General features: G+C 39.3%; 1 protein-coding gene across 2 annotated transcripts in view; it reads left to right on the forward strand.

The window, feature by feature from the left end:
• The window catches only part of LOC122806901 (ras and EF-hand domain-containing protein-like), a 502,021-nt gene that overhangs the window by 370,118 nt on the left and 117,860 nt on the right, over positions 1 to 14,043 (forward strand). For both annotated transcript variants that reach the window (XM_044077705.1, XM_044077706.1), the window contains exon 6: positions 5,777 to 5,892. In XM_044077705.1, the coding sequence (XP_043933640.1) occupies positions 5,777 to 5,892 (116 nt within the window). The remainder of the gene's footprint in view (positions 1 to 5,776; positions 5,893 to 14,043) is intronic.

Raw genomic sequence — 14,043 nt, forward strand, 5'->3', positions numbered from 1 at the left:
GCTGCAGGTCCCACTAGCTTCACCCTTCAGCTTCACCAAACACACAGTTTTTTTATTTAGTACCTTGGCCACATCCACAATGTGCCCGCACTGGGTAATTGAATTCCATGAATCTTTTCATTAGTACCCCTGCTCCAGCCCATGAGGAACCTCTGGAAATGGAATCATCTTTCTGATTTGCCTTGAACAAGCAGCCTCCTTTCCAACAGCATTACAAAGGGAGCTGACTTCCCATTAACTAATATAGTTGATTATCTGACTAAAGTGCTGTGAGAATTTTACTAGCACGAGTCCCTTTCCACACTACTAAAGAACACTAAATGTTCTTACATACACAATCCACTTTTAAAAGGCACATTCTACTTTTTTTCACATACAGAATGTTACGCATCTGTCTACTTGTTATATATAGTGTGTAGAGGATGTGAAACATGCAGTTATAAGTTTTTATTTTTCTTTCATTCACATACAGAAGAAATCACATATAAGCAAAATTAATATTTTCCTTTTAAAGTCACAAAACCAAAACTGGTAAATAATTATACAATATTCACAAAGCATGTCTCTAACCAAACTACGACACATTACTATTGAATCTACAAATGTAAAACCAAATTAATTGATGAGTAAGTAGCAGAGTCAAATTATTCAATGCACGATATCAGTTTAGTGACAGACAATGTTTTGGAGTTGTCTCAATGAGATTTAAGAATTTTAAACATGGATTGCTGACCATAAGAATGCTCAATGTTCTAGTGCATTTATCATGTGCCTTTTTTTTTCTTTGGCTATATTTTAATTTGGGGTATTTGGTATACAATCTTTAAAGCATTTGAAGCATCATATTACCTGCCAGAGAGCTGAAGTGTCTATAAATCAGCACAGTGCATTGACCAATGAAATTAGCATAGTAGGGAGTCTAGTACTGCTATTTATGGGAGACTTGCAGGTGTAAAAGCTGTTGAATAGTCATTGAAGCAGGCTGTACTTACTTCTCTAATGATTATTGACATGTTTGGTGCTCTTACTTGGAAATGATTGTATGTAGGTCTACTCAGAGTGGCATTCTGACATTTGTTCTTCTAACAGGCGTTGCATCTGTGACATATTTGACAAGATTCAGTACATCAGATTTGAATCTTAGTCCATTTAATGTAACACCAAATGCACAGTAACTGCAAACTCCACACAAATACAAATACAATAACAGAAATCTGATATTGCACAACAGGATTAAAAACAATAAAAGTCTTACCCCCACTGTACTGTGACCTTTCAGCTACAAAACTGCAAGCACCAAGATCTCAGTATATGCAGTTCAACAACTATAACACAAAAACAAAGCATTTCTGAAAGTGTGCAAGCCTCCAGTCTTCCCCTCACAATTTTAAATCCAGGTCAAACAACAGTGAGAAAAAGCAAAAACTTTGCTCTTCACTGTACTGTAATCTGTATATAATATAGCTCACATTTCAATGAAGCTGTGAGCTGACCGAATGACTTTTAGGCCACTGATTCAATGAAAAAGGTTTCTACAAGCTTACTAGCTCCTATATATAAAAGATGTGTGTGCAGTGTGTTATGTCACCTTACCCTCTGTACTAATTTGAGACAAGTGGTTGGCAGACCCACTGAAAGTACACCATGTCATTAAAGGATCTAGCAATTATAAGTTTGTACACTCAGGGTATTCAGACATCCAATGATGTACATTTCCAGAGGTCAGAAACAATGCTTTGTGTGAGATTTTACCATAGAACAATTTTCTGAGAAACTCTATGGGTTTGATTAGCTAAACTTAAGGGATTGCCTGTCAAGAATGCTGGATGACAGTTAAACAATATCTAGAAAATTAAATATGCCTCAATATTAGAGGAACATTTGCAAGCTGAAAAAGGGTAAACTGACAGTCATTTATGTATCATGATAAAATTATATGGTAATGTCAATATAATATAATTAAGGAAGTTAAAGGGACACTGTGACTATGTAGAATATTTGATATTACAGGCTGTGTCAGAAAAATAATTCAGAATATTTATAATTCATAATATATATGGATACATGTAAGCTTGCTGAAATAACATCCCATTGATTAATCTAAACCCAATGAAACAACCAACCATCGCAACCACTACTTATCAGACAAAAGTCATAGAATGTAGCAGCATTACAGTCAATATATCTGTATCTAGAAAAAAAAAAAAACAGTTGCTTACATATTTGCTTTACCCACATAAACCCCTTACGTAAGTATACCAACCTAACAATATGCAACTTCAGAGCCAACTAGACAGCCCTTGCACAATGAAGCACTGTCAGATGTAAGACAAAAATATACTGACAGTGACTGCAACTTCCAGCAAAACCTACACAAACGATTACACATGGCAAAACAAGCATGACACAAATGCATGTATTTCCATTGGGCTTCACCCCTACACCCTCCATTGTGGGAAGCTTCATTTCATCACTCAAACATGCATGTGCAGACACACACACACACACACACACACACACACACACACACACACACACACACGTATTATATATATAACTCCATGATAAAACAAATGCGAACACGAAGGAAAAAACCCACACAGTGAATCACTACCCCCAATTAAATAATAGCCTTGTTGACAGTGATTCCACTTTCAAAATAAGCACTAAAACTGTTGTAGCTATGCAGAGCTGTAGACGATTCTCTGAATTTATGGGACTGACTGTGCACCGGTTATTAACCCCTGTGATACACAGTACTCCTACTAGCTCCATCTTTGCACAGCTTTCCATCCACTACTCTACACAATGAGACAAACCTTGACAACTACAACTTAGGATACCTAATTACCTTAGTGAAAGGGTGAAAGACTGTACCTCTCTCAACAGTCTGACCGTCTGACCACTTTTACATATAGCATAAATGTTTATAATATGCTGCCTGTATGAACTATGAATTTATATATATATATAATCCATATAAGCAGAAAAAAGAGAAAGATATAGAAAGTAATGTTTGGTCTAAGGAAGTGCCTTGTTTAGTCTAACTAAATAAGATAACAGCCATAGCAGTTTTTTTTCAGGAGCACTACTGTTTATTATGTATTCATTAGTTGGAGTTGCAGGTACTGCTTCTGTTAAATTGCATTTCATGCTGTTGATGTCTTGGTCTCTTGGACCTTGCTTTGTCAGAGTTACTCTATTGTGTTGTATGAATTTCCCTGTGTGAAACATACTTCCAAAATTGTACAAACTTGGAGAAAAGGGAAGTATACAGAGACAGGGGTACAGGGGGTATAGCACCCCTGTAAAAATGTTTTGTACAAAGATTCATTCTTTTATAGTTTTATTAAAGAAGGAGCTTGTTTCATATTCTCAATTAAATCAACTTTAAACACATCCCAGCAGTTCATACTTGGTACTAAATGCAGTACATTCCGTAGCAAGATTTCACTAAGTGATACAAGATGAAGCAAACAGGAACCTTCAGTGTAGGGGTTATACTATAAGACTGCTGTAGTACACCTCACCATGCTTTGTATGCAGTTGTGTCAAAGGGCTAAACTGACATTGCTGTCTACCAAGTAAACAGGCTGAAATAATTTGGGTTCAATTCAATACTGCCCTTTACCTCTTTGCAACCTAGATTATCAATCCATGATCTGGCACCCCCTCCCACTCAACTTTTGAAGAAAAAAACAATCTCTTTCTTGTTTGAAATGTATAGAAGCTTTGCTACATTTAATACTGAAAACAAATCACTAAAGCAGTTCCAGTCTCACTGCAAATACATCAGCATCTCCCAATCACACCCCTAACACCTTGCACCTGGGTCTGCTGCCTCCTTTGTTCTACCTCTGGTAAGACCCCTCACACTCAAACTTCAGAGGTGTTTTAGGGGAAAAAGATTCCTATCCTTTGATAACAGCATATCCTAACATTCTTCTCTGTAGATGTAGATAGCATCTGCAGAAGATCCGAGGTAATATTGCATAAAATGTGCAGAATAATTTATTTTTTTCTTTGCTCAATAAGAACAGGTCAGTTGGCCTCTCCAGAAGGCATAGTGCATTTCCACACTGGAGTAGGTCTGCTTTCTGATTAACTTTTACACTCGTGACATTCTTTATTGTGATCACTGGTCCTTTTTTGAATATCTACTCTCTATGCATCACTCTGAGTCTTCCCATTAAAGTCCCAAAACCAAGCAGCCATCATCATAAGTAGGCTATGTGAAGTCTTATACTGTGAGAAAGAACCATCTTCAGACATGCCCCATAGTCATAGGAGAACCTACCTTCATTACTAAGCAAAATGTGAAACCCTTGTCTTGGCAGAATTGTATTAGTTTTAAATCCACCATTATATGCCAGTGCTATTGTTGCTGAAATTATAGCATGTTTTTTGAGTTGGACAACCTTGCTATCCTAGCTGGTTACCAAGTGTGTTGTTTCATGTTTCTTACTGAATTCTCCCTTATTGACACTTGCAGCCTGTTACGCATATGGATATACTCTAAAACATTACTTCTGTATTGTGTGTGTTTATTATCTGTGAATAGGTAAGGAGGGGCTACTAGGTGGTGGGTCAGTATATGGGGTTGGGAGGGTGGCCTAATCGTTAAGGTGTTTGCCTTATAAACACAAGGTGCAGGGTTTGAGTCTCACAAGGGATAATTGGCTAGGCTTAAAATGGCTCGTAGGGGCAGTTAGCTTAGTACTAATCTATGAATCTATGAATTCTATGAATTTAGGTATTGTGGTTACAAATCTTTTTATCCAGATCTTAATTTTAAAGTTTGTACTAGTACTTAATCCCATATTTATGCTTGTACCTTTTGGTGATTCTTATTCATTGCATTTGTAATTTCTGTGTCACATCATCTGTATTTCCTGAGTTGTGTCCAAATTGTGTCCAAAACTGGTCCAGATCCAGTATGGATCAGTTCAGTACTCCAGTTAATGTATATACTCCAGTAGTTAAATAAATCTATCCATCTAGAGATGGATATTATTGAAAATAAACTTCTTTAAGTAAAGGTAGAGTGCCATCTGGGGAACTATTAAAAAATTAAGAAACCACCCCAACCTAAGGAGACACCACAAGAGAAATATTCTCATTCTGAAGAGGTGGAGTGGAGGGTGATGTGAAAAGCTAATTTAAATGGGATTTATGCCAGTGCTTTAGTACCTATACCAGATGACTTACTCAGACCGAATGTCCAACTAGAGTAATGGAAAGTAGTGGAGAGATAGAGTAAATTAAATAAATTCCCTGAAATAAATGGAAAATAAATCTTCAAAATATCACAGGAAATTATCATTTATGTACAAGGGCAAGCCCACCTGTATCCCATGTTAGGGACTGCTTCACCCCACTACTTACATATATCAAATCTGAGATCACACTAGAATAAAGATGGGAAAACAGTCCTAGTCCTGTATATGTATTTGCATATACATATATATCCCTCTAGCCATGATACTGTTATTTATTTTCCAGAAGTGGTACTTGATCATTGGGACACTGAATGAGAGGTGCTCAGGTAGCTGCTTCTCAATTAAGCTGTACCTCAACTTAACAACAAACACCCATATTACTTGCAAAGTACTAGATATGTTTGAATGCAAAACAGCTGAATCAAATGGGTTACCATAGATGCAGCACCCATATTATTGTACACTTGTTTGTCTGTATCTTGCCTTCTTCCAGTCTCTTGGTTTTAATAAAATAATTGTATTTACTTATTTGATTGTTTATTCTGTAACAAATACAGGAAAATTTGCATTTGAAGAAGACTCTTCTAGAAGCACAGACCAACATCTCAGTTCTGCAGGCAGAACTCGACAAAATAAAAAATCAACTGGATGATGAAAAACGTCAACATGCAAGGTAGGAACAAAATCTTGAAATTCTCCCTCCTAAATCTGGGTTCCATTCCTGGTCCTATCATTTATACAAGCTCAGTTTATCTGAAACAGTAGTAAATGCTCACTGTAAATTGGATTAAAGGATATGCATTTAATTGCCCTGTCTGTGCAGCTCATCTCATCATCTACACTTCTGTCTGTACCAACAGCTCTTTTTCAAATTGTATTAGCAGCAGATGTCCAACATAGCTGAGTTGTGCTCACATTCTTTCAGAAAGTATTGCAGCAGTGTTCAAATCCTAGTGATTTCATTACATGAACATTACCCTAGTGATTCCATTACATGAACATTACCCTAGTGATTCTATTACATAAACATTACTCTAGTGATTCCATTACATGAACATTACATCACTGATTAATCTGCATTATTCCACAAGTCTTCAAGATAAGTTTAAGGATAAAATATTCTAGAAATTTAGGGATAAAAATATGCAAAAGTGCAACTTTTTTATATGCAAATGCACACCATTTCTTGGTTTGTTTTCACTAGGCCCGCTATCTATGTTTTAATTCATACAGTAGGTGTTCAGATTTCTTTATCTTTTCTGCAATCTTACTAAGTATTTTATCTTTTTTAATGTCGGGTACAGCCATACCACTCAACTGTACAGAATTTCACAGATTTTCACAGAATGTCCAGATTTTTGCCTCATATGTTTGGACTAGTTTTCATAAAATTGTGGTTTTCTAGTAAAATCATTGAAGAGAAAATGACAGCCATTTGAGTTTCAGATTTCATTCCTTCAGAAAACTTATGCTAATGCAAACTTCTTATTCTATCTACTTTCTAAGTTTGTTAGAGCAATATTTAAAAATGTTACCTATTTTTGGGTCTTTGTTCCCCCATTTTTTATGGCTTTGTCCATTTTTCTTATTCTAAGAGGTTGAGAGATATGGGTACAACCCAGAATACTCAACATTTCTCATAGTTGCTAGTTTGATACTTTATAACCTCCTCACCTGCATCCACCTGTTCATGTTTACAGAGCTGCCTACTTTTTCTAGATTTGTACTTTCTGCAACATATCAATTTTCTCTGCTTTAGTAGTGCACTGCTGTTTGTCATCAAAGTTTTCATATCTTACACTCCTCGTTACTATAGCAAGCTGTCAGTAACACTCACTCTTCAAGAGAGCTAACTACTCAAGACATCAGGCTGTTTACAAGCAGCTGTTGTCTGTACCTTTCTTTTTTTTTTGTTTTGTCTTCTTCTACTGTAACCTAACTCTTGCAATCCATTCCCAGACACTCTTCTTCCTTCATTTGATTCCCACTGGGTTACTATTTTTAATACGTCAAATTCTTCAGTTCCTTTACTTTCTGTTAATGTAATCTTTCTGTCCTTGGTGTATTGCACACTGACTGAAATCATTGTGTTCTCTGCATTTACTTGACAGTAATCAGTCTCCCGTATTTACTCACTACCTCTCTATCTGAGCAGGAAGAGACATTATTTCAATCCTCCTCATCCTGCAACACACCTACCATAATGTTGTTCACACATCAGTACTTCCCCACTCCTAGAGTACTTCCTTTCACCATCTACTTTGTTCCTCTCACTCTATTTTACTTCTGTTACACTAACCTTTGTGCTATATTCTTACATGCCCATCCCATGGACTCAAACTCCATGTTTTTTTTTTTTACTTTTATTTTCTTCAACTTGGAACATAATTTTAGTGCTTGTCCCTGTTTTAACCCTTTCTGCACTTTGTTATTTTTCTTACTCCTCTACCACTGTGCCCCCCCAGAGTGGGGCTATGGAACAGAACCCCAACACCTACACCTCAACATTTCACACCTTCTTGACTTACCATTTTACCATTAGGCTGCATAAATGTTTGGAACATCACAGACAAATTTGGCTTCCTAGAAGCCTGGATAAACAATTTGAGTACTGCTGCTGCCTTAGAGTAGTCAATGCCAGTCTCTAGTGTACATTTCATCTTGCTTTGCAATTTGCATGCATTTAGGAATGAATATCATGGTCCCATATTGAAGTTTTACTTCTGGTTTCTACAAATCTATATGTTCCTTTATCTGTGACCTGTCAGACTGTAAAATTAAAGGCTCACAGTATCACAGTAACCAGAAACTAAAAAACAAAAACATAATTTCTTACCTTTTTTGTGTTTTGTGCTAAACTAATGCCCACGTAGCACTGTGTATAGTTATTTCTAATTTTTATTTTGTTCTAACCCAAAATTTCCTGGTAACAACAGACATAGTGACAATTTTGCTTTACTTTCACTTTATTGAATGCATTCTGTGTCCTTAGACGTTGTGATTATCATGTGTTATCCTCGCATGCAAAATCTTATTTCTATTTACTTAATATGGTTTTATTCAGAGTTACTGCCTTACTTTGAGACTTTCCTGGTAGAGTATCTGAATCTTTCTTCCAGTTACACTTCTTGGGGGGTTTTTTGTCATGGTTTAAACACACTGTTGTAAGCTCTTTCTTCATCTGCAAAATATTCCTTAAATTATATGTTTGAAAAAAGTAGAAATCCAACAGCTTCATTCACTGAGATTATGTCATAGGCTTCAGGTTTCTACTTTTGAAAATATACAGTAAAAGAGCTGTGAATTCCCCAAAGCTCTGAAGGTTTATATTTATAGAGTTTGGGAAAGCAAGTAGCTGTTAAAGTTGTTGCAGTGAAAGAGGTGTAAGTACAAAGAAACTTGATTAAATTAATGATCTGAATGCTGGAGAAGGAACAAATAATTACAAACATCGTGCAATGAAAGCTTTTCATGGGCCAGCAGCCTTAAAATGTGATGAGAAGATAATGTAAGAGCCAAGAACACAAATTCTTAACAACATTATTCTGAGATTTCATTCAAACCTAACATATTATGCACTGGGGAAGATGAAGAACATACCAATGCCACTAAGGGGGAAAAAGAACCAAATTAAATTTTATATATGACAGAGTATAAACTAATTGTTGGGAAGAAAATGTGGTGCGAGGAACAGGATTGCTCATCTTTTAACTAGCTACTGTTATAATAGTTAGGAGGGGGGTCATAAAAATCTTCTATTGGCCCTGTCAGTACCCTAGCTCCTTGCTCCTATCTCTGATGCACAATGTTCCCCCTGTTATGGATTATTTTCGCTGTTACATTTTTTCATTATCTGGTGGATGTTCTTCATCTCACATTGCTGCAGTCCTTACTTATGGGTAGTCTGCTGTCCTCGGTCGGCCCGAATACCAACGTATTAGGCTGACGTCGGTCATGGGCGCCTAGATCTGACATCAGAGCGTCAGGGTATAAAGGCGCATGACCGACGTCATATCCTCAGTCTTTTTTGCCGCATGGTCCGATGCAGAAGCAAAGTTGCAAGTGCCGTTCGGCGTTCTGAAATTTTTCGTTTTCGGAGTTTCAGACCGATACCAAGTTGGGCTAAGTACCCCGTTGGGGAATATTTTTGTTTTTTCTTGCCTCAGTTACTTACCGGATGTCAGAAAAAGTGAATAATTGTATTTCTTGTGAGAAACAGATACCGCATAGGGATTACCACTCACTTTGTATTCCTTGTTTGGGACCGGAGCACGACGTAGTCGGGTGTCGGTTTTGTGCTAGGTTTAATAAGCGCACTATAAAACGGAGGTTAGATTGCGCTAGGTTAGTCTTTGGCAAGAGGTGTAACTATAATATGCCGTCGGATGTTCCGACGCCTGCTTCTACTAAGAAGCGCAAAGACAAATCTTTAAAGCCTAGGCAGGATGATTCGTCCGTTTCGGACGCCGGACCTTTAGAAGCTACAGCTGAACAGGTGGATCCGGCTGAAGTTTCTGTTGAGTCCCAGGGGGAAACTTTGATTTTACAAGATGTGGCCTCTCAGGAGGCAGGCCAGGTTGAAGGGGCCTCTCAGGTTACTATTCTCCCTTCTATGCCTAAGGTGGTTAGGCCTTCTGCTACTGTTTCTAAGGCTCCTTCTAAGGGCAGGTCTGTTTTGCCTTCCTCTGGTGTCAGTTCTGGTTCTTCAGGGTCTGTGCCTAAAAGCACATGCTTAAAATGGCAGAGGATTTGATTACTTTAATTAGAGGTTCTATGCCCTCCTGATAAGAGGCCCAGGATGGAGCCAGAGTTGGAAAGTTTGGAGCAGACCTCAGATGATTCAGAGTCTTCTACTGAGGACATTCAAGATTTCCTCCTTATTCTGATTCTGATGCAGAGGATTCCACTCCTTCTGCTTCTCCTCCAGAGGATTTTTCATTTTCAGAAACTCTCCATTCCATGAGGGAGCATTTTAAGTGGGAGGGACAGGATTACTCTGATTCCCGGAAGAGGCTTAGGGAGTTCTTGTTTTTACCACAGCATAGACCCTTAGCTATACCTCCGGTTTTGGATGTTGTTTCAGATGTTTTCTTGGAAGCTTCCCTTAATCCAGATTCTGTGCCTCCTGCCCCAGTTAAACCGGACAGGTATTACAGGGTGCCTGAGGCTCATAAATATCTGTATAAGAGTCCTAGGGCGGACCCAGAAACTATTAGTCAGGGGCCTAAGGGTGTTAGAGCCTCTGTTGTTAAGAATCCGGTTCCTCTGGATAAGGAAGCTAGAGCTTTGGATAGATGGGGTAAGAAGGTGTATACCTCTTCTACATTAGCAATGAGAGCTTTGAACTGCCAGTTTCATATGTTGAAGTATCAGAATTTCCACCTTTCTCAGCTAAGATCTAAAGTGGATGCTTTGGCAGAGGGCATAGAGTGTAAAGAATTGCAGGATTTAGTGCATGTTTCTGAACAGGTGGGTAAGCACTCTTTGCAATGTGGTTTTGATGCTTTACAGGCTTCTTCTAGGGTGGCTGCCACTGGTTCAGTTATTCGTAGGCACGCCTGGCTTAAGGATCAGAATTTGTCTGAGCATGTTAAGTCTAGAATTCTGGATGCCCCTTTACAGTCTGAAGTTTTTTTTTGGTCCTCCTGTGGAGTCAGTCTTAAAGAAAATGGAAGACAAGGCTAAGTCTATGCAAACTGTTAAAGATTTTTTGCAGGTACAACCTCCAAAGTTTAGTAGAAATTGGCCTACTAAGGGGTGGACGTACCCTTCTTCTGATTCTCAGTCTAGGGGTAGATCTAGGCGTGGTAGGGGCAGAGCTCAGAGTACCTTCAGGCCGAGACAATGGAGTTCGCCTGCTCAATCTGCTGGTGAGGGCAGGGGCCAGTCCTTTCGTAAACAGGCCCAATGACCTGCATTTTCAGCTGCCAGATTCCTCTTGCCTGGCAGCTCCTTTGGGAGGAAAGTTGGCTCTTTTCAAGCAAAATTGGCATTTAGTCACCCAGGACAAATGGGTATTGGACATTATAAATCGAGGTTACAAGTTCTATTTCCATACCATGCCTCCTTTCAAAGGCATGCCAGACGTCCTCCTCGGCAAAGGATAGAGGCTCACAGACAAATTTCTTTACTTCTTCAAATAGGAGCTATACAGCCAGTTCCTCTGTCAGAAGTGGGCCTAGGATTTTATTCTCGCCTGTTTCTAGTTCCAAAGAAAGGAAACACGTGGAGACCAATTTTGGATTTATCTATCCTCAACACTTACCTGGACATTCCAAAGTTCAAGATGCTGACTTTACAACAGCTTTTACCTCTGTTGGGAAAAGATCACTGGATGGTTACTCTGGATCTCAAAGAGGCTTACCTTCATGTTCCTATCAGGCCCAGTTGCAGGAGGTACCATGCTTTCGGGCTGGAAATTTACATTATCAGTTCTCTGCATTGCCCTTTGGCTTATCTACTGCGCCCAGAGTGTTCACGAAGGTTCTGGCTCCAGTGATAGCATTTTTCAGACTAAGAGGAATACAGATTTATCCTTATTTGGACGACTGTCTGATTATTGCACAAGAAAAGGACGAACTTCTTCATCATCTACAGTATGTGATGGCAGTGTTAAGATGCCTAGGGTATTCTGTGAACGAAACAAAGTCCAGTCTAGTACCCTCTCAGGATGTGTGCTTTCTGGGTGTGAGACTGAATACAGCTTCCCAGATGGCTTTTTTGACCCCGGACAAACGAAGAAGCCTTTCTCTTTATTTCCAGCAAATGTCTCTACGGTCCAGGCTGACTGCAAGGACAGTCCTTCAAGCCTTGGGGTTCATGGCATCTTGTATTCTGGTGCTTCCCAATGCCAAATTGCATATGAGGAAGCTTCAATGGTATCTCAAAAATGTGTGGACACAGCACTGCCAAGATCTAGACACTGTCATTCAGATAATACCTTGCATTCAGAAGGAGTTTTTGTGGTGGGCTCAGGAATGTCACCTAAACAAGGGACTCTCTGTGACCCGGCCAGAGGCGAGTCAGATTCTAATGACAGATGCCTCGGACAAGGCTTGGGGAGCACACCTCAATGGAAAATGGGTGCAAAACACGTGGCCTGTCAAACTCCAACATTTGCATATCAACTTGAAGGAAATGTTAGCAGTCCAGTTTGCATTGATGGCTTTCAAAGATTTACTTCGTCCAGGGCAGGTGTTGATTCAAACAGACAACACTACTGTCATGTGGTACATCAACAAGCAGGGGAACCCATTCTTACCCTCTTTGCAGGCAAGCGATGATTCTGTGGGAAACTGCTCTCAATCTACACCTCAATCTTCAGGCAAGGTTTCTACCAGGAGCACAGAACTCCTTAGCGGATGTATTGAGCAGACAAATAGTGGATCCTCACGAGTGGAAATTGGATCCTCATGTATTTCAACAGTTGACAGTGTTATGGGGAACTCCAGACATAGATCTGTTCGCTTCTCCACTAAATTACCAGTTGCCAAAGTTTTGCACAAAAATGTTTCATCACACAGCTTGGAAGGTGGACGCTCTATCTTTTAGTTGGAACAATCTGCATGTATATGCCTTTCCACCTCTGCCTCTTCTTCCCAAGGTACTTTTGAAGGCCAGACAAGACAAGCCAACCATGATTTTGATAGCACCGGATTGGCCTCGACAACACTGGTACCCACTACTGAGGAGTTTAGCACGAGAACCTCCGTGGCCTCTGCCTTTGATTCCGCACCTTTTGTCACAAGAGGACAGTCACTTCCTCAATGTCAAGATTCAGTCTCTGCATCTAACAGCCTGGCATATTCTGTTTTAGACTCTGGAGGGTCTCAGCTTCCACAACAAGTTTTGAATGTTATTTTGGAGGCCAGGAGGCCTAGTACCAGGAAAGTTTACGCTGATAAATGGAGGAGATTTTTTATTTGGAGCAAAGGAAAGGACTTTGATGTCTCCAAACCTGATTTAAGTGTTGCTCTTCGATATCTTACTGAATTATTGGACAAGGGTTTGTCTTTCTCCTCAATAAAGGTCCATGCTGCAGCCATTTCTGCTCACTATGATTGTGACCCTCCTTTATTCTCTCATCCTTGGTTTAAGCAATTTCTTAGAGGAGCAAAGAATATAAGACCCCCAAGTAGAGCTCCTACTCCTGCTTGGGATCTCAATTTTGTGTTGGAAAAACTTACTCTACAACCTTTTGAGCCTGCAGCTACTGCCGAGTTAAAGTATTTATCATGGAAAACTGCTTTTTTGTTGGCCATTACCTCTGCAAGAAGGGTTTCTGAATTACAGGCCCTCATGGCAGTGGAGCCTTTCCTGATTTTTCATAAGGATAGGGTATCTTTGCGTACTAATCCTTCCTTTATGCCTAAAGTGGTTTCTAGTGTGGCCTTAAATCAAACTATTCATTTGCCTACTTTTTATGCCAACCCCCAAAATAAAGGGCAGAAAATTTTGCATACTTTGGATATTCACAGGCAGTTGCGTTATTATTTGAGCAGAACCAAGGAGTTCAGACAGTCTCAGCAATTGTTTGTTTCTTTTGCTTTGGGTTCACAGGGTAAACCTGTTTCAAAACAAACTATTTCTAAATGGATTGGGTTTTGTATTTCTTTCTGTTATTCCCATCATGGTAAGGAGATTCCTGCTGGAATCAGGCCTCATTCCACTAGGGCTACTGCTACTTCTACGGCCTTTATAAGGGGTAGCTACAAAGACATTTTGGAGGCAGCTACTTGGAGTTCCGTGCATACCTTTTCTAAACATTACCACCTTCCTCTTTATTCTAAGTCTAGGGCTGGATTTGCCACTGCAATTTTACAGG

Source organism: Protopterus annectens, chromosome 7.part0 (genome assembly GCF_019279795.1).
Source record: "Protopterus annectens isolate FY-2018-M chromosome 7.part0, PAN1.0, whole genome shotgun sequence".
In the NCBI taxonomy this organism is placed as follows: domain Eukaryota; kingdom Metazoa; phylum Chordata; order Ceratodontiformes; family Protopteridae; genus Protopterus; species Protopterus annectens.